Source organism: Lampetra fluviatilis, chromosome 3, assembly GCF_964198595.1.
Source record: "Lampetra fluviatilis chromosome 3, kcLamFluv1.1, whole genome shotgun sequence".
Lineage (NCBI taxonomy): Eukaryota > Metazoa > Chordata > Hyperoartia > Petromyzontiformes > Petromyzontidae > Lampetra > Lampetra fluviatilis.
In genome coordinates this window covers 9,935,584-9,962,562 of record NC_136277.1, presented here as the reverse complement: position 1 = coordinate 9,962,562, position 26,979 = coordinate 9,935,584, and the positions used below count along the sequence as shown (strand labels likewise).

At 44.7% G+C, this 26,979-nt stretch overlaps 1 protein-coding gene across 1 annotated transcript in view; it reads left to right on the top strand.

Moving 5' to 3' along the window:
* The first annotated feature begins 877 nt into the window (after nucleotides 1–877).
* LOC144948306 (coronin-1C-like) overlaps nucleotides 878–26,979 on the top strand; it is a 68,407-nt gene continuing 42,305 nt past the window's right edge. Inside the window, exons 1-3 of the mRNA XM_078877742.1 lie at nucleotides 878–1,006; nucleotides 1,106–1,487; nucleotides 1,759–2,289. Of these exons, the coding sequence (XP_078733868.1) occupies nucleotides 878–1,006; nucleotides 1,106–1,487; nucleotides 1,759–2,289 (1,042 nt within the window). The remainder of the gene's footprint in view (nucleotides 1,007–1,105; nucleotides 1,488–1,758; nucleotides 2,290–26,979) is intronic.

Here is a 26,979-nt window from a genome sequence, read left to right as displayed (position 1 = left end):
GTAGTTGTAGTGGTGATTGTGGTGGTAAGGAAAATGATGTAGGTGGTTGATTGCATTACGTCCGTGGAAATCACCGTCATGGGTATAATTGTGGTGACATTAGTAATATATATTCTTGGTTCTTTCGGTAAAGTCACGTAGAAGGGAAATAATAAAATAATAAAAATGAAAAACAATACAATTCTCACGACGTTTCGACTGCAACACAAGCAATCATCATCAGGTGTGAAAAAAATGATTTACTGTACTTTGATGATGATTGCTTGTGTTGCAGTCGAAATGTCGTGAGATTTGTATTGCTTAATATTTTTATTATTTTATTATTTACCTTCTACGTGACTTTACCGAATTAAATTTCTCCATTTAAAACTTTCGTGACTGCAGGGATTCATCTTCTTGGTTCTTTCGGTAAAGTCACGTAGAAGGAAAATAATAAAATACTGAAAATAAAACATAATAAAATAAAAATTCTCACGATAAAATAAAAGAACCAAGAATATGAATGCCTGCAGTCACGAAAGCTTTAAATCGAGACATTGGTAATGTTAGTAATGGTGGTGGCGATGGTGAGATATGGCAGTGGTGGCGATGTGATGATGATAATGTGCTATTATTGGTTCATATTGACGATGGTGATAATGTTGGTGGTAAATGTGGTTATGGTGGCAGTGGTGGAGATGATTTTCCCGGCACTGGTGGTGATACATTCGGTGATGACGGCGGTGTCATTGAGATGAAACCGATGTCACTGGTAATAGTTTTGGTAATGTTTATATTACAGTCGTTAGTGGTAATGGTGGTGATGATATGAGTGGCAATGGTGGTTGTTGTAATATTAACACTGGTGGTGAATTTCGTGGTAACTGTGGTGGTGTTCATGGTAACCGCGGTGGAGTTCGTGGTAACCGTGGTGGTGTTAGTGGTAACTGTGGTGGAGTTCGTGGTGACTGTGGTGGAGTTCGTGGTAACTGCGGTGGAGTTCGTGGTAACTGTGGTGGAGTTCGTGGTAACTGTGGTTGAGTTCGTGGTGACTGTGGTGGAGTTCGTGGTGACTGTGGTGGTGTTCGTGGTAACTGTGGTGGAGTTCGTGGTAACTGTGGTGGAGTTCGTGGTAACTGTGGTGGAGTTCGTGGTAACTGCGGTGGAGTTCGTGGTTACTGTGGTGGAGTTCGTGGTAACTGTGGTGGAGTTCGTGGTGACTGTGGTGGAGTTCGTGGTAACTGTGGTGGAGTTCGTGGTAACTGTGCTGGAGTTCGTGGTAACTGTGGTGGAGTTCGTGGTAACTGTGGTGGAGTTCGTGGTTACTGTGGTGGAGTTCGTGGTAACTGTGGTGGAGTTCGTGGTGACTGTGGTGGAGTTCGTGGTAACTGTGGTGGAGTTCGTGGTAACTGTGCTGGAGTTCGTGGTAACTGTGGTGGAGTTCGTGGTAACTGTGGTGGAGTTCGTGGTGACTGTGGTGGTGTTCGTGGTAACTGGTGGAGTTCGTGGTAACTGCGGTGGAGTTCGTGGTGACTGTGGTGGAGTTCGTGGTAACTGTGGTGGAGTTCGTGGTAACTGCGGTGGAGTTCGTGGTGACTGTGGTGGAGTTCGTGGTAACTGTGGTGGAGTTCGTGGTAACTGTGGTGGAGTTCGTGGTAACTGTGGTGAAGTTCGTGGTAACTGTGGTGGAGTTCATGGTAACCGTGGTGGTGTTAGTGGTAACTGTGGTGGAGTTAGTGGTAACTGTGGTGGTGTTAGTGGTAACTGTGGTGGTGTTAGTGGTAACTGTGGTGGAGTTCATGGTAACCGTGGTGGAGTTCGTGGTAACTGTGGTGGAGTTCGTGGTAACTGTGATGGAGTTCGTGGTGACTGTGGTGGAGTTCGTGGTGACTGTGGTGGAGTTCGTGGTAACTGTGGTGGAGTTCGTGGTAACTGTGGTGGAGTTCATGGTAACCGTGGTGGTGTTAGTGGTAACTGCGGTGGTGTTAGTGGTAACTGTGGTAGAGTTCGTGGTAACTGCGGTGGTGTTAGTGGTAACTGTGGTGGAGTTCGTGGTAACCGTGGTGGAGTTCGTGGTAACTGTGGTGGAGTTCGTGGTAACTGTGGTGGAGTTCGTGGTAACTGTGGTGGAATTCGTAGTAACTGTGGTGGAGTTCGTGGTGACTATGGTGGAGTTCGTGGTAACTGTGGTGGAGTTTGTGGTGACTATGGTGGAGTTCGTGGTAACTGTGGTGGAGTTCGTGGTAGTTGCGGTGGAGTTTGTGGTAACTGTGGTGATTGTGCTCGTGGTAGTTGTGGTGAAAGTTCGTGGTAACGCTGCCTGTGTCCGTGGTAGCTCTGGTAGACTTTGTGGTTATGCTGATGCTGGCGTCACTAATCGGAGTCAGCGGTGGCTGGATGGCTGACGCTGCGGCTATTTTCGACCGCCGGTTATTTCCAACGCTGCAAGGATGGAAGCAGCCGCGTCTAAACGTGGCTCAATGTGGAATGCTGTCTCTAAAGGGGACACGTAGCGCCCCTCGACTGCTCACCACTACTGTGTCTCCTACTGGACTCTTACTGCTCATCGCCAAGTCTCCACATTGTCTCAAGGTAATCATGTCTAAGGACGTGACACAAGTACCCGTGCTGTCCCTACAGATCTTGACCCGATCGTAGACCAGGTGTTTTGTGCGGTGCGCTTCTTCCTTGGATTTCAGTGCGTGAAATATTGACGCGTGGTGGCTTCTTTACTTACGGCGCAGGGCTGAAGCATTGTGGTTAGGGTTCGGGGTTACAGTTAGATAATTAGGGAGCGAGGGTTTATAGTCAGAGGTTTTGCCGAGGGTTTATGGTTATAGCTGAGGTTTGGGGTTAAGGTTTAGGGTTAGAGCTTAGGATTATAGCTGAGGTTTAGGATTAGGTTTATGGTTATTAATCTGGTTCATGGCTTAGGTTTAAGGGTTATGGTTTTGGCTGTCCTTGACCCGCACCTACGATAAGCATGGTTGGCTACATACGGTGTAAAATAAGTTCAACATACATAGAGGGTTAGGGTGTATAGTTATTAGCGAGGTTCATATGTATGTACTGTATTTTTAACCTCTTTCGCACCGTACGTAGCCAACCGTGCTACTCGTGGGCTCATGGCTTAGGTTTGGGTGTTAGGGTTAGAATTCGTGGTTAGAGTTTAGGGTTTAGAGTTATTGTTTCGGGTCGGGGTTACGGTTAGGCACGGTAATACGTGAGAGTGATTTTTTTTTAGCACAAATATGCAGGGAGCAATGAGGAGGAGCCTCGGCCAAGGTTAAATTCGTCTGTGGCGCTGTGGCTTGTATGCCGACTTCTCCATCGTAAGCGGGATCGACTCAGCCCGTGGCCCTTCCGTGATCAATACAACATGCACAACTTTTTTCCGCAAGTCACCAGTGATTGCCATTTGTTACCCTGTGTGTGGCTGAGAGTCTGTCCCTCAATAGGAATGTGGAATTTTTCAGCAATGGCCCAGGGCCGCTGACAGAAAATGGATCACTTTCCCCATGCTCTTTGCTGCACGGACACACATTGACCTTGGTACGTTCAGCAGAGGCTGTTTGTGTTTGGTCTGCAGACCACCATCAGACAATCTATTGTCTAGAGGTTCCTATCAGAGGCTGCTGTGCCAATCCATTGTCTTAGAGACCCTATCAGAGACTGCTGTGCCAATCTATTGTCTTAGAGACCCTATCAGAGACTGCCGTGCCAAGCTATTGTCTTAGAGAGCCTATCAGAGACTGCCGTGCCAATCTATTATCTTAGAGAGCCTATCAGAGGTTGTCGTGCCAATCTATTGTCTTAGAGAGCCTATCAGAGGCTGCCGTGCCAATCCATTGTCTTAAAGAGCCTATCAAAGGCTGCCGTGCCAATCCATTGTCTTAGAGAGCCTATCAGAGGCTGCCGTGCCAATCCATTGTCTTAGAGACCCTATCAGAGGCTGCCGTGCCAATCATCTGTCTTAGAGACCCTATCAGAGGCTGCTGTGCCAATCTATTGTCTTAGAGAGCCTATCAGAGACTGCTGTGCCAATCCATTGTCTTAGAGAGCCTATCAGGGACTGTCGTGCCAATCCATTGTCTTAGAGAGGCTATCAGAGGCTGCCGTGCCAATCTATTGTCTTAGAGACCCTATCAGAGACTGCCGTGCCAAGCTATTGTCTTAGAGAGCCTATCAGAGGCTGTCGTGCCAATCTATTGTCTTAGAGAGCCTCTCAGAGGCTGCCGTGCCAATCCATTGTCTTAAAAAGCCTATCAGAGGCTGCCGTGCCAATCCATTGTCATAGAGAGCCTATCAGAGACTGCCGTGCCAATCCATTGTCTTAAAGAGCCTATCAGAGGCTGCCGTGCCAATCCATTGTCTTAGAGAGCCTATCAGAGACTGCTGTGCCAATTCATTGTCTTAGAGACCCTATCAGAAACTGCCGTGCCAATCTATTGTCTAGAGACCCTATCAGAGGCTGCCGTGCAAATCCATTGTCTTAAAGAGCCTATCAGAGGCTGCTGTACCAATCCATTGTCTTAGAGACCCTATCAGAGGCTGCCGTGCCAATCAATTGTCTTAGAGACCCTATCAGAGGCTGCTGTGCCAATCTATTGTCTTAGAGAGCCTATCAGAGACTGCTGTGCCAATCCATTGTCTTAGAGAGCCTATCAGGGACTGCCGTGCCAATCCATTGTCTTAGAGAGCCTATTAGAGGCTGCCGTGCCAATCTATTGTCTTAGAGAGCCTATCAGAGGCTGCTGTGCCAATCCATTGTCTTAGAGAGCCTATCAGAGGCTGCCGTGCCAAGCTATTGTCTAGAGAGCCTATCAGAGACTGCTGTGCCAAGCTATTGTCTTAGAGAGCCTATCAGAGACTGCTGTGCCAATCCATTGTCTTAGAGAGCCTATCAGGGACTGCCGTGCCAATCCATTGTCTTAGAGAGGCTATCAGAGGCTGCCGTGCCAATCTATTGTCTTAGAGAGCCTATCAGGGACTGCCGTGCCAAGCTATTGTCTTAGAGAGCCAATCAGAGGCTGTCGTGCCAATCTATTGTCTTAGAGAGCCTCTCAGAGGCTGCCGTGCCAATCCATTGTCTTAAAAAGCCTATCAGAAGCTGCCGTGCCAATCCATTGTCATAGAGAGCCTATCAGAGACTGCCGTGCCAATCCATTGTCTTAAAGAGCCTATCAGAGGCTGCCGTGCCAATCCATTGTCTTAGAGAGCCTATTAGAGACTGCCGTGCCAATTCATTGTCTTAGAGACCCTATCAGAAACTGCCGTGCCAATCTATTGTCTAGAGACCCTATCAGAGGCTGCCGTGCCAATCCATTGTCTTAAAGAGCCTATCAGAGGCTGCTGTACCAATCCATTGTCTTAGAGACCCTATCAGAGGCTGCCGTGCCAATCAATTGTCTTAGAGACCCTATCAGAGGCTGCTGTGCCAATCTATTGTCTTAGAGAGCCTATCAGAGACTGCTGTGCCAATCCATTGTCTTAGAGAGCCTATCAGGGACTGCCGTGCCAAGCTATTGTCTTAGAGAGCCAATCAGAGGCTGTCGTGCCAATCTATTGTCTTAGAGAGCCTCTCAGAGGCTGCCGTGCCAATCCATTGTCTTAAAAAGCCTATCAGAGGCTGCCGTGCCAATCCATTGTCATAGAGAGCCTATCAGAGACTGCCGTGCCAATCCATTGTCTTAAAGAGCCTATCAGAGGCTGCCGTGCCAATCCATTGTCTTAGAGAGCCTATTAGAGACTGCTGTGCCAATTCATTGTCTTAGAGACCCTATCAGAAACTGCCGTGCCAATCTATTGTCTAGAGACCCTATCAGAGGCTGCCGTGCCAATCCATTGTCTTAAAGAGCCTATCAGAGGCTGCTGTACCAATCCATTGTCTTAGAGACCCTATCAGAGGCTGCCGTGCCAATCAATTGTCTTAGAGACCCTATCAGAGGCTGCTGTGCCAATCTATTGTCTTAGAGAGCCTATCAGAGACTGCTGTGCCAATCCATTGTCTTAGAGAGCCTATCAGGGACTGCCGTGCCAATCCATTGTCTTAGAGAGCCTATTAGAGGCTGCCGTGCCAATCTATTGTCTTAGAGAGCCTATCAGAGGCTGCTGTGCCAATCCATTGTCTTAGAGAGCCTATCAGAGGCTGCCGTGCCAAGCTATTGTCTAGAGAGCCTATCAGAGACTGCTGTGCCAAGCTATTGTCTTAGAGAGCCTATCAGAGGCTGCCGTGCCAATCCATTGTCTTAGAGAGCCTATCAGAGACTGGGATTAAGGTCTGGAGACTGGCTAGGCCACTCCAGGACCTTAATGCGCTTCTTCTTGAGCCACTCCTTTGTTGCCTTGGCCGTGTGTTTTGGGTCATTGTCATGCTGGAATACCCATCCACGACCCATTTTCAATGCCCTGGCTGAGGGAAGGAGGTTCTCACTCAAGATTTGACGGTACATGGCCCCGTCCATCGTCCCATTGATGCGGTGAAGTTGTCCTGTCCCCTTAGCAGAAAAACACCCCCAAAGCATAATGTTTCCACCTCCATGTTTGACGGTGGGGATGGTGTTCTTGGGGTCATAGGCAGCATTCCTCCTCCTCCAAACATGGCGAGTTGAGTTGATGCCAAAGAGCTCCATTTTGGTCTCATCTGACCACAACACTTTCACCCAGTTGTCCTCTGAATCATTCAGATGTTCATTGGCAAACTTCAGACGGGCATGTATATGTGCTTTCTTGAGCAGGGGGACCTTGTGGGCACTGCAGGATTTCAGTCCTTCACGGCGTAGTGTGTTACCAACTGTTTTCTTGGTGACTATGGTCCCAGCTGCCTTGAGATCATTGACAAGATCCTCCTGTGTAGTTCTGGGCTGATTCTTCACCGTTCTCATGATCATTGCAACTCCACGAGGTGAGATCTTGCATGGAGCCCCAGGCCGAGGAAGATTGACCGTTCTTTTGTGTTTCTTCCATTTGCGAATTATCGCACCAACTGTTGTCACCTTCTCACCAAGCTGCTTGGCGATGGTCTTGTCGCCTATTCCAGCCTTTTGTAGGTCTACAAACTTGTCCCTGACATCCTTGGAGAGCTCTTTGGTCTTGGCCATGGTGGAGAGTTTGGAATCTGATTGATTGATTGCTGCTGTGAACAGGTGTCTTTTATACAGGTAACAAGCTGAGATTAGGATCACTCCCTGTAAGAGTGTGCTCCTAATCTCAGCTCGTTACCTGTATAAAAGACACCTGGGAGCCAGAAATATTTCTGATTGAGAGGGGGTCAAATAGTTATTTCAATTATAATACAAATCAATTTACAACATTTTTGACATGCGTTTTTCTGGATTTTGTTGTTGTTTTTCTGTCTCTCACTGTTCAAATAAACCTACCATTAAAATTATAGACTGATCATTTCTTTGTCAGTGGGCAAACGTACAAAATCAGCAGGGGATCAAATACTTTTTTCCCTCACTGTAGGTTTGTTCAGTGAATTCGCCTAACTATGTAATCTGCATATCATTTGTGCCCAAAACTGCGTACACCGTGAATGCATTAAGTGTGCAATTTGATGAATGTATCGTGAACATTCACAGCTATCGAATGCAATTTCCGGGTACATGACGTTCTGCATCTTGTGATGTGCTGGAGATTTTAACAACAAATCATGGACCGTGCATACAACTCACAGTCAGTAGTGCGTTGTTGAATTCACGGAATATTAATAAGTTGCAGAAAATCACACATACTCAGGGGTCGAACTTTATCGGCGTGTAAAGAAAACACAGATGTATGTGGGCATGGATTAAAATATCACAATGAAGTTAATAGACTTGAAATAAATGAATGATGCATGCAAACCATTCTTCCTTACCCCTGCGATTTCACGAATCGTCACGAATCGAGCACGACTTGATTCAAGGACATGCTCTTTTCTGTCTAAGGTTTACCTTCTCATTTTATATTTCTGTCTCGTTTGTTTCGCTATGTTGACTGCGTTGTAACATTTGCACATAATATGCATGGAACCTTCATGAGTCATACATGATTGTTACACATGCAATTCGATGCATGTGTGTTGAACTTCCTTCGTACCGTACATAGCCAACTGTGCTAATCGGAGGTGCGGGGGAAGGACAACAAACTAAAAACAAAAAGCAGCTGTAAAGAAATTAGGTTACAATCTACATTTTAAAGTGCAAGCTCTAGTGACTTCCTCAAATTGGAAGAGCATTCCAGATGGCCGCACGAAGCACCTTTGAAAGCACGCGATGCAGTGACCGTCTTTTTTCGACGACTAGCCAAAAGCCGCTGCGAGGAACGACCGGAGTTTGCGTGATGGTTTATGCTCCTTGAAGAGATCAGCAAGGTATTGTGGTTAATTTGTGGTGAGCAATTTGTGTGTGATGAGTGCGACGTTATGTGTCAGGAGATTGAGACATTTTATTATATTACCAGCTTTACTACCCGGCTTCGCCCGGAACTTGGATTCTTGTCTTGGATTGATACATGGCCTATGCGGAGGGTGAGGGGGGGATGCGTGACGTCAGCAGGCACACTGCGTGACGCTTCCACATGCGCGGGTGACATGACAGATGTGACGTCACAGCTCACTTGCCGTGCAAAATGTATGCATTATTGCGCCCCTCCCCACCCCCCAAAAAAATACAAAAGTCTATTTTTATAATTTTTGCATGGTGTACAGTCTGGAAAGTACCCACATGGCAAATTTCAAGTTTGTTGCATGTCGGGAAGTTTGCTAAACATTTTGAACAGACACACATATTCACAAATTTCCTTTTTATATATGTAGATTGATGATGCATCATTACGTGTATGCGATCCACAATGAAAGAGGTGGTGGCGCAGTGGATAGCGCGCTGCATTATGAACCTGGTGACCTGAATTGGAATTCTGCTCATGGCGAACTTCATTGGCGAATGAAATGTGCATCAGTCCTGGGCCCCCCCCCCCTTCCCCAGTCTGCCTTGACCAGTGTGGTGAAGTATGGATTAAACAAACCCCAGACGTGATGAGCTAAAGTTCGGAAGGCGTTATCGCAAGCAGGCATTTAACAATCGGAATCTCTCATGCAGTAGTGCAATTCTTCGTGTTTGAGAATAGTTTGCGGAAGGGTATGCTCCAGAACTTCTTCTGAGATGCCTTCATGTGACCTCTGGCCCAGACAGCACTTTCCTACCTGCCCTAACAACGAGAATAACGCCAATCGCATGACAATCAAATTCGATATTATTAATTCTCAAAACTGGACTTCTACCAAATTAGATACAGAGCAAAAAATTGTACGCGGTTGTATTTTCCCGTAGTCATTGGTGACAAGGCTGACACTATCAACTGACCACATTTGAGAACATTGGCTTCATTACAGCTGACATCGTGAATTTGGACCCAGGATTTCGGGGGTGTCGGCTCAACGCTCTGACCTGATCCGCCTGGTCACCTCAACTTGGCACGCACTCAAGAACCGCAAGTGGCCGTGTGAATCAAGTCGCTCGTAATCCCTGCGGGCCAAGCGATAAGCCGGCACTGCTGAGGTCCTGGATTTGAATTACGGAAGCCAGTCGGCCAAGATTAAACCATAATTTCAGGTGAAAGTATTTTCAGATTGTCTTTTGCAACAACAACAAAAACAACCCCGTGTAACAATCCGTTGGAGGAAGATGACTTCATTGAGTCGAGTCATAGGGCTGTTTTAGAAACTTTCCCTGTGGAAAATGACATCGAGTGCTTTGCATCCAAAGGTTGATTTAGCAGTAAACAGTGATCAGCAAACCTGGTTACTGTGGATATGGGACTTTCTAGATTTGAAGTTTTCGTGACTGCAGGGATCCAAACTCTTTGGTTCTTTCGGTAAAGTCACGTAGGTATAAAACATAAAATAAAATTTAATCACGACGCTTTGATCGCAACACAAGTGACCGTCATCCGGTGGAACCGATACGGCAGGATAACTGCTGATTTAGGAGCCATATGGGACTGTTAACTGTAAATAACAATTTACCCCCTGGTGAGTCAGGGTCCATGCCTGTAAACTATTGCTATGGAGGGGAGAGGTTGGCGGATAATGTAGATCTTTGAAACTCCCAAACCTGCTAGGGTGGGAAGTGGCCTGGATATCCGCCATGGTGGCGATATGTTCATTACCTGGCCTGGTATGCAGGAGGTTGTGGGTTCCATCCTGATTCTGACCCTGACGCCTGTATATTTAGTTCTAGATTTGAAGCTTTCGCGACTGCAAGGATTAATACTCTTTGGTTTTTTTCGGTAAAGTCACGCAGGTAAAAAATAAAATAAAATAAATGAAAACAGCTGATGTAATTGAGTTGTTTTCATTTATTTTATTATATTTTTTACCGGCGTGTATATTTAGTGCTTGCCTGTTCTCCGTGGATTTTTTTTCTATTATGTAATTAACGTGTAATTATCGAATGTTTGTACTTTTTCAGTTGCTTTCATTGTACTGTGGGGAGGCTTCAGTCCTCGTGACATAATTAGCGAATGAACTCACGCGCTCAACAAGTATTAATAAGCCCACACGTGCATTCCGTCATAATAATAATGTATCTATAGGCTGTGATTCATAAGACATTTTTGGCTCAGATTGCCACATCAGATAAAACGCCAACGCGTGCCGACAACACCCTCCACCACCCGACACAGCCAATAAATCACATTGCCACGTGAACAAACACGCCAGTTGGTTATTGCTTGAGCACGCCATTGTTTGAGCACGCCACTGATCCACACACATTTAGCGATTTGCCATCGCGTCTAATAAGACGAAGATGACGCTCCCCACCCCCCCGTAAAGCCTTAACATACTGTTTGGGGCGAGTGCCCTTAGTGAGCACGGCACAGAATTCTGGCAAGACCCCATTGTTAAATGTTGCAGGATTACTCTCCAACATCGCCGGTGGTGGGTGTGCTGAAGCAGTAATAAAATGGTCACGTGAGTTCACGGGGAAACGTTAGTAGAGCAATACCCAGATTTGTTGACGTCGCGACTTTCAGCAATGCATCCTCCCCCACGCAAACCGGGAGCACGCGCGTACGTGTACGTTGGACTTCTTTCGCACCGTACCTAGCCAACCGGGCCCATCACAGGTGCGGTGTTCGTCGTAGTTGGTCGTGTCGGATGGACCAAGGCGTACGACACGCACTCTACTTAGGGGCCGTCCATAAATGACGTCACGCGATTTTGGACGATTTATGACCCCCCCCCCCCCCTTCGTCACACGGCGTCACAAAAAGTCAGACCCCCCCCCTCAAATATGACGTCACAAAGCTCTGCCCCCCCCCCCAAATCAAATCGCTTTATACTATTGTCATTGTAGTGCGTATTCAATGTGGCGCTGCACTCTGATGTTGTAGGAGAAAACATTTATGAAAAAGTATATTTAATTAAATAGAACGTGTTGTCTATATTTATTTAAAGTTGCGCATTTTGATGTGGCGTCACATTTCTCAAACCCCCCTCTCCCCTTCGTCACACATCGTCACAAATGTCTGACCCCCCCCCCCTCTAGGTGCGTGACGTCATTTATGGACGTATCTGTGCACTGAGTAATGCGGTATTTTAAAAGTCTATTTCACCTTTACCATATTGTTTCGACAGACAATTGACCCGAGGTGTTGAATTCAGGTCCTCAAAGTGGTTCTGTGTTTTCTCAACCCCCACCCCCCCTCGTCACACATCGTCACAAATGTCTGACCCCCCCCCCCAGGTGCGTGACGTCATTTATGGACAGCCCCTTACCAGATCAGACCCCCCACCCCGCTAACAAAATAATATACATTATATATTTCACCACCTGCCAGCTTTAATCAATGGCATGATAACAGCACGGGTTAATAATGGCAGCATTCGGTTAGATACATTGTCCCTTGTGAACACCAAACGGGCTCAATTTGTACTCCTAATAGGATCTCAAACTTTTACACTATGAGACATCTCCTTTACCAGTGGCAAAATATAGTAGTAGGTTTTTACCCTTTAAACTGGTACAAAACTGACACCTTTATACAGGCATCATGTTTGCAATAACCACAACACAAGTAGTCAAAATGCAAACAAAAAAAAACAACTCTGATGATGATAATGATATGCACTGTCCTTGAAGTTGTTTGACTGCTTATGTTGTGGTTATTGCAAACATGATGCCTGTATAAAGGTGTCAGTTTTGTACCAGTTTAAAGGGTAAAAACCTACTACTATATTTTGCCACTGGTAAAGGAGGTCTCATAGTGTAAATGCTTACCCCGAGCTCTCAATACTCTGATAGTGCACTGTTTTTGAGTTGTATCACCTTTTGGTGTAATCTGGTCCAACACCAATGGAGACTAGGCTCTAAAGAAAGCTGTCTCGGGTGTGGACCAATCAACTTCAAGGACAGTGCATATCATTATCATCATCAGAGTTGTTTCTTTTTGTTTGCATTTTGACTGCTTGTGTTGTGGTTATTGCAAACATGATGCCTGTATAAAGGTGTCAATTTTGTACCAGTTTAAAGGGTAAAAACCTACTACTAGGATCTCAAACTGTTGGTTATTCACAGCGCGCGGCTAACCGCTGCCGCTTAATAAGCCAAAACCCCTTTGCTGTTTTTATCGCTTGGGGAGTTCAAAGCAGCTGTTCGGCTCTGGTACAGTGGCAGTGAATGTTGTCCATGTAAAGCTCGAGTAATCACGTGAACCCATCCGGCCTCGTCTGTGTGTGTGTCCGTGTGTGTGTGTGGTTATATATATATGTGTGTGTCTGTGTGTCTGTGCTGGTGCATCTTGGCCCAGTCGTCTCAGTTCAGTCAACTGATGGCGACACCTTGGGTCTATCCCGTGAGAACTTCTGTCAACGAGCCTTCGACACTGTGCGTTGCCCCGGGAGTGCACCTAGCCTGGCACAAGCGCCGTGGTAAACATCAGCCTCAGTTGTTGTTGTGCGCGTGTACGTTTATGAGTCGGTGAGTGTAGCAATTATGGCGCTGCCCTACGAATCGTACAACGGCGCGAGTTGGAATCCTGCTCACGACCAACGCCAGTGATTATAATTTAAGGCCGTAATTATTATATATATTAGGACACACAAACCCCCCCCCCCCCATATTCAAATATGCTCAAAATGTCTCCCCCGCCCCTCCCAATATATTGCTATAAAAAAATAATTGCTATGTTATGTAAATAAAAAAAACAATTTGCTAAACCTCGGCCACAATATCTGGACTTGTCTTCATATAAATCAACGCATATATTTCTGCTTATATGATTGTGGTTATGGTTGTACTTTATGAATCCCTAATCTCTGCCATTACATACAATGAAACAAGAAAGGGTAAAAAGGTAAACACAGAGCAATACAATACACTATTAGACATTATTGTACAAAAAAAGATCCATCGCACGTGTTAGTGAATTTTTTATATTTTAGGCAAGAAATTAGTTTTCAAATTTAGATATTTTGCTGAGTTGGGACCCCCAGACCCCCTGGAAGATTTGGTCCCCCCCAATGTTCACTCCATGGCTACAGCCTTGTGACAATAATTTCAACCGGTCACCGGGTTTCCCCGAGGTCGACTCAGCCACAAATGAGCACCTCGGTGTGATGTGTAAACATCGCCACTCGGGAGACAAAGGTGGTCGGGTGTGATGATGACCACACCACCCCTCCTCGAATGCCACGCCAGTCTGAAATGGGTGCCCGTTAAAAAGCTCTTTCCCTCCCACAGTCTCTTTAGGGGGCGTCCATAAAGGACGTCACGCACCTAGGGGGGGGGGGGACATTTGTGATGTGTGACGAAGGGGGGGGGGGGATTGGAGAAATCTGACGTCACATCAAAATGCGCAACTTTAAATAAATATAGACAACACGTTCTAATTAATTAAATAGACTTTTTAAATAAATGTTTTCTCCTACAACATCAGAGTGCAGCGACACATTAAATATGCACTACAATGACAATAGTTTAAAGCGATTTGAAGCATGTTTTTTTTTTGGGGGGGGGGGGGGGCAGAGCTTTGTGACGTCATATTTGAGGGGGGGGATCTGACTTTTGTGACGTCGTGTGACGAAGGGGGGGGGGGGTCAAAAAACGTCCAAAATCGCGTGACGTCATTTATGGACGGCCCCTTAAGGCTACGCAGGGGATCTTTGTTCTTGTGTCTGAGTGAACGTGTGTGAATGTTTGAGTGAGGTATGTAACGATACGGTGTGTGTGTGTGTGTGACGATACATTGATTCACCGGCATGAAATAGATTATTACCCTCATGTTGCATGCAACATTTTCGCACGTGTGAAAATCACTTGTTTGTGATTCACGCGAATGCTGAGCAGTCATCTCAGTGAGTTCACCCATGGCATTTGGGTCTGTCCCCGTGACCCTTTTGTCAGCGAGCCTTCGACACTTCACTTGGACTCAAAAGTGCAGCTGGCCTGGCACATAGCTCTGTGGTAACGTCACTGCGACCGAGTGGCTCATGGGGACTGTTGTTATTGTTGTTGTGTTAATGCGTGTGGAGGAGGGGCGTACAGGTTCGATCCCTAGCCATTGTTAACATCAGTAGCGAGTGATATCTGAACCTGGCACGGTGTGTAAACAACAGGGATTGTTAGTTTAAGTGTATTTAGAGCTGTGTGTGTGTGCGTGTGGGCAAACCCATTTCTTGCGAATTGCTTTTTGTGTTTAGTTTGATGTCCTTCCAACCTTCGATTATCACATACTCTTAGTTCTTTCGGTAAAGTCACGTCGGTAAAAAAGTGAAATTAAAATTAATCTTTTAATATTTTTAATTTTAATTTCATTTTTTACCTACGTGACTTTACCGAAAGAACTAAGAGTATGAATTATTGCAGTCACGAAAGCTTCAAATCTAGAATTCGATTAGCACAGTTGACTACGTACGGTATGAAAGAAGTACAACATATATATGGCGTATGTGCATACGTTATTTGCTAAAATTCTAGAGCGTCGGATTTTGCGAAACGGTTCAACGGGCGACAGAGTGACGGGTTCGACAGAAGTTTCAATGACAGCGTTTCAGATAATCAATCAGGCTCGTCCTTAAGACTGTTCGCTGGCTCACTCACCAATCTCAACACGAGCCTATGAACATTGCCGATGAACTGCCCCACCAAATCGAAGGGTATATTCAACACCCAGCACGGTGCACTAATTCAATCTCTCCACTTTCTCCATCACAGTTGAACCGTGAAAAACAATCGTCTCCCTTCTTAATTCACTCAGCCACTACTGCCCACTTCCCGGCTGTTGCTGCAGCCTCGCTAAGCGGTGCCCCGCTGCCTTGGAATTCAGTGCGATGTTGGTGAGGTTGATGGCGACACTGAATGGACTCAATTTTTAAAAATTCTGTATTTTTCTCAAATTACGCTATATTCTGGAACGGCTCGTGAATTCTCGGAATTAGATTGAGAGATAAGGCATTGATGAGGGAATAAATGCAAAAAAGCAGAGAAGTCATATTGAGTGTGAAAGAAAAGTTAGATCAGAATTGGATCAGAATATTTATACTGCAGGAATCCGATGAGCTATTTTTTTCACAGATGTTCATGAAGTGAGTTTGGGCAGGACAACATCGCTAGACGGGATGATGGTCACATTGACGGAATGGTGGCGAGATGTTATCTAACTTGTCTGGTATACAGAAGGTCGTGGGTTCCATCCCGGCCCTGACCCTTGTATATTTGGAGTTTTCTTGCTTTCCCCGTGGTTGTGTGGATTTTTCTCTGGGTCCTCCTGTTTTTCTCTCCACATTTAGAATCAACATGCGATTGGGATTTTGGCTGGTATACATTTCCACCTGATAAGCCACTTCCTTGAGCTATCATCTGTGGCCAGGTTGCTTCTGAAAAAGAGCCATATTGCTCAGCGGACCTTACCTGGTAAAATAAAAAAAATACTTTATAGTTTATTTTATTTTATTTTGGCGCTGGAATGACAGCCAAAGAAGAGAACACACCCTCGAGGTTGACCGCCACGGTGATGGAGCCATGAGAACCCTTCATGTATACGAGTGAGATGGATCATCACATTGAAGACACAATCCATGCCTGTCGAATTTGACCAGTCTTCTATTGTACTCGCGTCTCTGGTAAAACTGTGAAGGGCAACTGGGCATTCGACCCTACAAGCCTCAGAGGTGCTGGCTCACTGCCCTCCCTCAAGCTTTAGAATAAACATTGTTCCCATTTTGAACCTGAACTTTCAGTGTCTCGCTGTATGGAATTACCATAGTGGACCGCATTCTCTAAGAAATGCTCAGTCCATGGGCTTCAACCTCGGACATCATAAGTGCTGGCTCCGTCACAGACATCATCAGGCCTCCCGCTAGAAGGCTTCAGTTTCAGTTTCATGTATTTGGTATAGCCCTGTGAGCCATTCGGCTCTTGAATCGGATGCAACCGCAACAAACAACAAACATGAACAAGAAACATCTTAAAGTGATTACGCACAACAGAAAAGTCCAGGAAGAAACATCAAAGTCTTCCAGAAAATTCTAGATTTGAAGTTTTCGTTACTGCAAGGATCCATACACTTTGGTTCTTTCGGTAAAGTCACGTAGGTGAAAATAATAATAATACAATAAGAAGTGAAAACAACTAAATTAAATCACGACGTTTCGGGCGCGACACAAGCATCCGTCATCAGGTGGGGACAACCACAGCAAAAAAAAACAGAAAAAGCACCGTATGTCAATGCTTGGGGCTTGAACCCTTAGGCTTGTCAGAGCTGTTGGCCCAGTCCTGGGAATCAGATGTCGCTTCCCTTGAGAAAGACATTCAGCCAGCTCCACTGAAACTAAACATCTGGTGGTGGCCATGTGACCCCGGGGCGGGCTACTACAGAGTCAGAGCACCGTGTTTTCGATGTGGCCGCGTGGCCCGGAGGTCAGAACGCGGTAGCTGTCACCGCTCGCTGAGATCCAGGGTTTGAAATCTGGCTTTGTCCACCTGTGATTAGACTGTGTTCTCAAGTGCCATGAGTTTATGATCTCAAATTAGTCACCAATGATGGTACCCCCCCCACCCCCATCCTCGTCATTTTAAATTTGGGTTCTCAATTAATTTGGCTAAATTGCAGCTCTGAGAATTAAAACAGAAAATATTGGGTGAATTTCCACGTGAGGAACACAGTAGTTCTGTTGTGTATGTCCTTCCGCAGACCAATTTCGAGTGTGGAGCGATGCACCGGTATTACTGTTCCGAATTGATTCTTCACCTGATAACATGTCGATAGATAGTCTTTGGTTCTTTCGGTGAAGTCACGTCGGAGAAAAAAATGAAAATAACTAAATTAAATCACGACGTTTCAGAAGCAACACAAGCCTCCGTCATCAGGTAGGACAGCCACAGCAATATTTTTTTGTTTTGCTGTGGCTGTCCTTCCTGATGACGGAGGCTTGTGTTGCTTCCGAAACGTCGTGATTTAATGTAGCTTTTTTAATTATTATTTTCATTTTCACCTACGTGACTTTACCGAAAGAACCAAAGAGTATGGATCCTTGCAGTCACGAAAACTTCAAATCGAGAAACATGTCGATAGCACAATGGGGAAAACACTGCCTCTCAGCTCCATTGAAGTGACATCATAATTAGTCAAAGTCCACGGATAAGTGTCGATAATATGTTAATTATCACTTGTGGGTGACTAATTCGCAGACAAGTGTGGAAAAGGGGAATAATGTTCCACCACGTCTGGATGGTTCTCTCTAACCTATGGATTAGGAAGAGCGGATGGATATATTCGTTTAACACGTAAGCTTTCGCGACAAATATCATCCATAATATAGTTTTTTTGGATTAAATCACGTAAATATATAAATGTGACGAATTGGCCACGTTCTGTTTACGTGACAGCCCTTACTAGTTGGCTGTGTCGGGTGGCTTTGGGTTTAACGACACATTTATATATTTACGCGATCTAACAAAAACAAAAACCTCTATTATGGAGGATATATTCGTGCGAACATGAGGAGTTTCACCCGTCGGCCATTGGTGCTGCCATGACTATCCCCTGGGGCTCGTTGTCGTTGTTGGTGCTGGGCTCCGATTGCCTGGTCCCGGTGAGCTGTGATGCGGTGTTTCTGTCCCTCCTCTCTCCCATGCGTTCCCTGCTCTGACCCTCCCCCCCTCAACCCTATTGTTGATTTACATCGTTACCAATCATGGTTGAGATTTTACTTCATTGAGACGTTACGTGAGTTGACATTGCCGTTTCTTTTCTTCTTTTGCTCACGTATGGCGTCGCTGGCAAACAAAAAAAAGCAATTGGAAAGAATTCCCCCCATCGAGAGCATTGCCTCGTTACATTCGTGACCGCGTTTTAAAATAAAACATTAGGCTCCGCGTAAACAATTTTCCCTTCTCCGATGTCAGCGGCACCACCACCATTAATCCCTCTTTTACTATCCCCGTGCCTCCATGACGCAGTTCGGCCCTGCCGCACACACGCCGATAAACTTGCCACCGTCGTTGTGCGGAGGGAGCGGAAAACGACGAAAGCAGTAGGCGGCTGATGTTTCGGACGACGGCCATACACGTCACAGCAGCGAGAGAGAGAGGGGGGGGGGAGAGTGGGCAACCACGAGTGCTGGGCGGACTCCATGATCCATAGCCTGGAATCACCACCTCATTCCTGGGAATTCTTTCGACCTGCGGGGCTCTTTAACGAGCGGCCCCGCGGAGCTACAGCCCTGCCGAGAGACGTGGTTTGCCGAGACATGAGCGCGATGCAGATTGCCAGGTCACCGGGCGGCTCAGTGTTTCACCATTTTAAGTGGGCTGCGCTCGGAAAGTGGTTATGTGACATCGCATGATCTATGCGGAAATTATCCACAGCCCAAGCTCCGGCTCCTCTCGGATGGGGGGAGGGAGACATGTACAGCTGATGTGTCGACCAAACACAGTATTGAGCTCCTGTGTTCCCTCGTTATTCGCGAACTTGCTGTCCGCGATTTTTGGCTTTCCGCGAATCGCATCTGGAACTCAACACGACCGGATCGAGAGAGAAAGTGACGAGATAAAATGACGAGATAAAATGATGATGAGCAGCATCAAAATAATTTCAGGTAATTTCTTTTTCTATACTATTATTTAATACCGTGTCATAATTTCCATGTATTTAATAGCGTATTTATGCATTTATTTAAGGTCATTCATAAAAAATAGGTGTTCGGAGGCCAATGTCATTATACGCAAAATGTGTTATTCACTAGCATCCCCAAAACGTATCCCTCGCGAATAACGAGGGAATAGTGCACACTGCAAATCAGAGTGAACTCGGGTGGTACCAAAGGGACATCTGGTGGTGCAGGGCTCACCCCGGCGACCCTGGTGCTCTGCAACGTGCATATGGAGCGTATATTCGAGTTAAAAAACACAGCAGACAATTACAAAAATAACACATTTGCTTGGGAATAGTATAACCCAACCCAAGCCTGAGTTAAACGTTGTTTACAACTGTCTGTTTTTTATATAAGGATAGAGAGGAGAAAAAAAAGTAGTACGGAGCCTCATGACTCAAGTGTTTGGACCCACGCCGTGCTACTGATCCAAGAGTGCTTAGCGGGATGTTCCTGTCACCAAGCCCTCTCGTGAGTGGTCATGGAAACGTCACGCAGACGCTTGAGCCACAGGCTGCAATGCTCCCACATTCTTCACCGTGAGCAGCCATGGTCAAGCCACTGCTGGATGAAGGCCTCCGCAAGCCGTGGCCATCTTGTGTCACGCACACGAGCTGATTCTAGTAATTCATCTCCACAGGAGGCGTCCATTGCAGGCGTGTTCCCTCCCTTGGCAGCCACTCCATGTGTTTGTCTTTCCCCAACTCCCATTTACCTTTCAAGCTCTACTCTTTGGTTTTTCGGTAAAGTCACGTAGGTGAAAATAAAATGAAAAACAACTAAATTCTAGTGATTTAATTTAGTTGTTTTTCATTTTTATTTTATTTTCACCTACGAGACTTTACCGAAAAAAAAACAACGAGTATGGATCCTTGCAGTCACGAAAACTTCAAAACTACCTTTCAAGCGTTGGTCTTAATTTAGACAATATAAATGAGAGCTTTTGAATCAGAGTCATGGAAACCCAAAACAGCATCAGTTTGAAATAGGCTGAATAAATAAAACATCTTGGAAAAAATGTTAAGTATCCTGCCCGGGCACATTCACTTTCCTTAACGATCAATAACTAAGCCGCCCACACTGGACATTTGTGAAGAAGAGCTTCATAGCTCATCGAATTCCTCCAATCTAAATTAAGATTCTGGTAAAGATAACTAGTAGATGGTATCTAATCGATTTTTCTCACTGTCCCTCTGTCAAATTTCAAGAATCCACTTCTCTCTGTGTCCTTTGCGCACCTTTTGGATAGGTTTTGTTCGATTTTCTCAATGTTCAGCGGGTTACAAAAATGTTTTTATTTAGGCACAGCGATTTTTTTTCTTTCTAGATTTGAAGTTTTCGTGATTGCAAGGATTCATACTCGTTGGTTCTTTCGGTAAAGTCACGTTCGGTGAAAAAAAAAATCATTTTTTTTCTATATTTTTTATTTTCACCTACGTGACTTTACCGAATTTGTTTTTGCTCACTATTAAGTTCGGTTTTCCAAAACCATTACAACCTACTCTCTGCCATCAATTCAATGTCAGTGCAGCTCTAGTAACTGCTCGAGCTCGGAATACTGTTCACATTCTGCTGTTTTCCACTTGTGACGAATATCTCCATTTATTTAACAAACTTCGATTTAAAGCTTACTTTTTCTTCGTGACTTTTATCTTTCTCGTGTGTATGTTGAACTTCTTTTGCACGTTACGTAGCCAACCGTGCTAATCGGAGGTGTGAGGCAAGGACAACAAACTAAACACAAAAAGTAGTAATAAAAGAAAATGAGTTTTCCATCTCGATTTAAAAGTGCGTAGCTCCAGTGGCTTCCTAATATCGGAGGGAAGAACGTTCCAGACGGCTGCAGAAGCGCAAGCGCATCTGAAAGCGCGTGATGCAGTGACCGTCTTTGTTCGATGGCGAGCAAAATGCTACTTACGAGGATTACTGTAGATCCCGTGATGGTGTATGCTCCTTGACAAGATCGGCGAGGTATTCTGATTCATTTGTGGCAAGCACTTTGTGTGTAATGAGTGCGACCTGAAGTCTCAATAATAATAATAATAATGCCAAATTGTAAGGTGCTTCAGTGTCCGCTCAGCTCTTGAAGAGAATTAATTGGAGGCGAGGGGGAGCGCACGTGACGAGCCGGCGTCAAATGACCCCACCAGCTCCTGTGGTCCTCCATATGTCGAGGGGTTATCGGCCAGTTCATGAGTGCTTACTTAATCTAGGATTGAAGCTTTCGTGACTGCAGAAATTACTATACTCATTGGTTTTTTTTTCCGGCAAAGTCACGTGTGTAGAAATAAAATAAAATTAAAATTAATAAAATTAACAAATTTTTTTATTTTTATTTTTAAAAATAAATCACGACGTTTCCAACGCAACACAAGCGCTCATCATCAGGTGGGAATGGGGTGAAACACACAGCGAGAGAACACACAGAGGGTCTTCACACAAAGAGCACATAGAGAACGTCAAACTGCACGGAGGCAAATACAGCAAGAAGATGGGAGACGAGAAACTCATCAAACCTTAGAAACATAATGCGATGCAAACCAGTCGGCCAACAACACAGTCAGACACTAACCTGGTTGACCACGCATTTCAAAACGACTGCTAAATTTGCTGCGTCCATCTTCTGGGCTGAACATGCCAACGTGAAACAGAGGACCAGGACTCGTGAACAGACACGAGTGCGTACTTGTGGCAGGAAACCAGAGCACCTGGACAAAAAACCCACGTGTGTGTGAGAGAGAGAAACACACACTACCTCGTAGCGATGGACATTTAGATGGGACAGTCCACACTTGTACCGCTTTCCGGCGAGCCAGGCTAACGGCATCTCCTTAACACCCACGGGAAGGGAGTTTCACAGCATTTGTGTTATCTATACTCTTAGTTTTTTCGGTAAAGTCACGTAGGTAAAAAATGGAATTAAAATAAATAATGAAGAAAAAATTATTTTATTATTTAGTAATGAAAATTAATAAAATTAATAAACTAAAATAATAATAATTTTACTTAATTTATTTTAATTTAATTTAATAATTATTATTTTTGTAGTAGGTTTTTACCCTTTAAACTGGTACAAAACTGACACCTTTATACAAGGCATCATGTTTGCAATAACCACAACACAAGTAGTCAAAATGCAAACAAAAAGAAACAACTCTGATAATGATAATAATATGCACTGTCCTTGAAGTTGATTGGTCCACACCCGAGACATCTTTCCTTAGAGCCTAGTCTCCATTGGTGTTGGACCAGATGACACCAGAAGGCGCACAACTCAAAAACAGCGCACTATCCGAGTATTGAGAGCTCGGGGTAAGCAATTTACACTATGAGACCTCCTTTACCAGTGGCAAAATATAGTAGTAGGTTTTTACCTACTACCGAAAAAACTAAGAGTATGAATCCTTGCAGTCACGAAAGCTTCAAGTCTAGAATTTGTGTGATCTACTAACCCTTCCCGCCTACACAGTGCTGGATTACAGGCGTGGCACCTGTCTGCAAATAAGATGGTAATCCTGGTATCTTTGAGTTCTGTCACCTGGTTAAACGAATGCAACTTGACTTGGCTGAATTCTAGATTTGAAGCTTTCGTGACTGCAAGGATTCATATTCTTAGGTTTTTTCGGTAAAGTCACGTAGTTAAAACATAAAAATTAATAAAAGTAAAAACATAAAAATTTATAAAAGTAAAATAAAAATGTTATTTTTATTTAACTTTTATTAATTTTAATGTTTTACCTAAAAATTTTATTTTTATTTTATTTTACTTTTATTAATTTTAACGTTTTACCAACGTGACTTTGACTTGGCTGACCCTGCTGGTCTTGGCGGAACAAACTGTGATTGTGCGCGTTCATCGTACGTCACGCGCATCCACAAACACGTCGCTTAGGTCCACAGCAGCGTTGCCATGAGATCGCTTTCACAATACGACGGCGCACTGCAATATCCACATCAGTCTCCCACGGCTTTGTAAAGGTGCAATATTTAACTTATTTATTGCTTTATTTTCTCGTGCCATCCTATGCCCTCAGTAAACATTACGACGATGGGCCAACGTTGTTGGCACGTGGCTGGAACCATTGGACCAACGTTGGTTCAACGTTGTTGGCCAATATATATACATTCTAGATTTGAAGCTTTCGTGACTGCAAGGATTCATATTCTTAGGTTTTTTCGGTAAAATATTAAAATTATTAATTTTAATTATTAATTTTAATATTTTACCTACGTGACTTTACCGAACATATTAAAATTAATCATTTTAATATTTTACCTACGTGACTTCACCGAAAAACCTTAGAATATGAATATATATAACAGTACTGTGTTTTCAGTATGAATAGGGATGACTGGGAGTAAGTCGACTGCGGTTCACTCAACATAAGCGTGCCACAAGTACATCTATACGTTACAAACTATAATGCTTCAAAGGGGCCGTCCATAAATGACGTCACGCACCTAGGGGGGGGGGGGTCAGACATTTATTTGAGAAATGTGACGTCACATCAAAATGCGCAACTTTAAATAAATATAGACAACACATTCTACTTAATTAGATAGACTTTTAATAAATGTTTCTCCTACAACATCAGAGTGCAGTTCCACATTAATACGCACTACAATGACAATAGTTTAAAGCGATTTTAAGCATTTTAAAAAAAAATTTGGGGGGGGGGAAGAGCTTTGTGACGTCATATTTGAGGGGGGGTCTGACTTTTTGTGACGCCGTGTGACGAGGGGGGGGGGGTCAAAAATCGTCAAAAATCGCGTGACGTCATTTATGGACGGCCCCAAAGGCACACGCTGGCAGTTACACAAAAGTGATTAAGGAATTCAATGAAATATGAAAATTACGTGAAATAATTACCTTGCTGCCAATTGCTATTTTTCTTTTTAGCAAAGCACTATTTGAATGGGTAACATCTATTTATTTGGCAAAAATATTCATTAATAATTGAGTTTTATTTAAATCTTTTGTCAGAAAAATTTAACAGTGATAGTTATACCCCCGATTTACGTCTCCGCCTTTTACTTCATTTAACAAATACAGTGTAAGTCGTCGCTTTTATTAAAACCACCACCTGAATTTCGTCGCCTCAAACCGACACTTGCATTGCTGACACAATCCTTCCTTCCTCGTATCCGTCGCCTCAGCCTTTGCCTCCATTACCTACCCTGAAAATTGATTTACGTCGTTTCAATATTCGTCGTCATACCTTTAAGGAACGCGTCCCCGACGTAATCTGGGGGTATTACTGCATACCAAGGCCGTAGTCATGGAGTCAACATTGGGGGGGACCAATTCTTACAGGAGGTGTGGGGGTCCCCCTCCAGAAAAAAAAAATCTCAATTTAAAAACGAATTTCCTGCCTAAATTTTTTTAAAAATTCACTAACACATAGGATGGACTTTTTATTTATTTTTTACAATAATGTCGAATAGTGTATTGTATTCCATTGCTCTGTTTTTTCTTTTTTTACCTTTTCTTGTTTCATTGTATGTAATGACAGATGTTAGGGATTAATAAGTACAACCATAACCACAATCATATAAACAGAAATCTATTTTCTAGCAATATATTTGGGGGGACATTTTGAGCATATTTGAATATTGGGGGGGATGTGTCCCCCCCAATATATTATAATTATGGCCTTGCTGCATACAAGTTTTCCTCGCTTTATGCGGGGTTGGTTTGTGCGAATTTGCGTATACACGGCTAACCTATTTCCCCCCAAATTTCGCTGTATATGCAGTTTGGATTAACTCAAATGCGGCTTTGCGGTTTCGCGTTTTATCCACCATTTCCTATTTTTTACTCATCTACCGTATAAAGCGAGGCAAACCTGTGTATGTCAAAGGAAGTCCACACGGCTCGTCCTGGCAAGGGGAACTTTTCATCGCTCCGATCAACACCGACACGAACACTTATGAGGGCAGGGCACGAACACATGTTGTTGACATCCAGACTTTCTTCCCCCCCCCCCCAAGAGCCCCTGTACCCTTGTCTGACACCTCGTTTCTACTCTATCCCCTATTTCGCGCCTTTCTTGCCAAGCACCTTTCCTGAATCATTTCACTGGGTGTATTATGTTCAACTTCTGTCTCACCGTATGTAGCCAACCGTGCATGACCCCTCCCTTCAATCCTGGCTTGTCCCTGCACGACCTCCGCATGTATCTGCACAGTCAGCTCTCGATCATCCCCGGGTGAGGTGGGAGAAGGGCAGCCCAGATAAAAAACGAAAACACAGACAATGCAAAACATACGTGAATTAGGCTGTGCTAAAAACTTTTTTTACACGCTTTTCATTAACTCTGTTGTTGTTGTCATTGTAGCCTCAAATCTTGGAACTCAATTTTAACTCACTTCCCAATATGGTATCGCCTGCAAACTTGGTATACTTATGTCATCCTGATGACAATACTACATTATATCATTAAACATAAATAAAATATTTTTAAACATTATTTTTTATATGTTATGTTTCGGCTTGGGTCTAATTGTCCACGCTCAACTGACGTTGGCTGTTAATTTACCACGGTCCCTTACGTTATGGCAAGCTTCGGGGCCACTTCCTGGAGTCGTGGAGTTCTTCCATTACTCGTACGGTACATTTCATAAAGGCGTGTTTTTGAACAAGTTTTTTTTATATATTACTTATTTTACCGTGTGTTGTCCTTCCCCCACACCTACAATTAGCACGTTTGGCTACATACAGTGCGAAAGAAATTAAAAATACATAAATGCATACCACAGGAAGGGGAGTATATAATGTCAATAAAGGTGGCGAGATGTTAACTACCTCGCCTGGTATACAGGAGGTCGTGGGTTTGATCCCGATCCTTACGCCTGCTGTATATTTGTAGTTTGCGTTGTCTCTCTCCCTGTGGTCGTGTGGATTTTTCTCCGGTTCCTTCGGTTTTTCCCTCCACATCTAAAAACATGCGTTTCGAGTATTTGGCTGCAATACATTTCCACGTCATGAGCCACTTCGTTGGACTATCATTTCTGGCCAGGTTGCTTCTGAAAAAGAGCTACGTAGCTCAGTGGGCCTTACCTGGTAAAATTTGAAATAGTCAAAATAGTCAGCCAATAGGAAAGAAAAGAGAGAAATGGGAAAAGAGGAAAAGGGTGGGAATAGAAACGTAGAAATGGGAGCAAAGGGTCACAAGAGGGAGTAAGCGGCTACAGCAGGGCCTGGGCGCTGCTGCATTGAGCAGTATTTGTTTTCAAAGGGGGCGGGGAGAAGGGGATGCCTCCAGAGTCACGTGACTTCCGGGAGGCTTGAGCTGATGTAGCCATATAGATAGTCATGTTTAGAGTTTACCGACAATGAACGTGGGTGAAGATGTAGCATGTGACGTCGGATTTTTTCAAAATTACATTTCAAAGTAATCGTGCGCTTAGTCACGAATGAGAAGCAGCTATGAGAATATCTTGGAAGCTTAGCAGGGTCTAGCCTGGATAGTGCTTGTGTAATGCGGGCGTAAACGACCTTCCGGATGTGACGTCACGGGGGGGAGGAGTTACGTCACGTGGGAGAAGGGTTCGGGTCTTTAAGGGGAGAAACCGGAAGAGGAAGGGAGGTTGTTGGAGACTGGGCTAGAGTGAGGCCACGCAGGGCGAAGGCTGGGGGGAGTGGCGAGATCGCCACACACACACGGAGAGCGGATTGGCACCGTGGGCCAGCGGTGACCAACCCAGGGAGCAGCGGTGAGGCTGCAGCGAGGGCAGCCGAGGAGGCTGCATGAAGAGGCAGCAGTGGGACCGTTCAGAGAGAGAGAGCAGCGGTGGGGCTGCAGCGAGGGCAGCCGGAGAGGCTGCACGAGGAGATCAGCAGCGAGGCTGCTAGAGGCTAC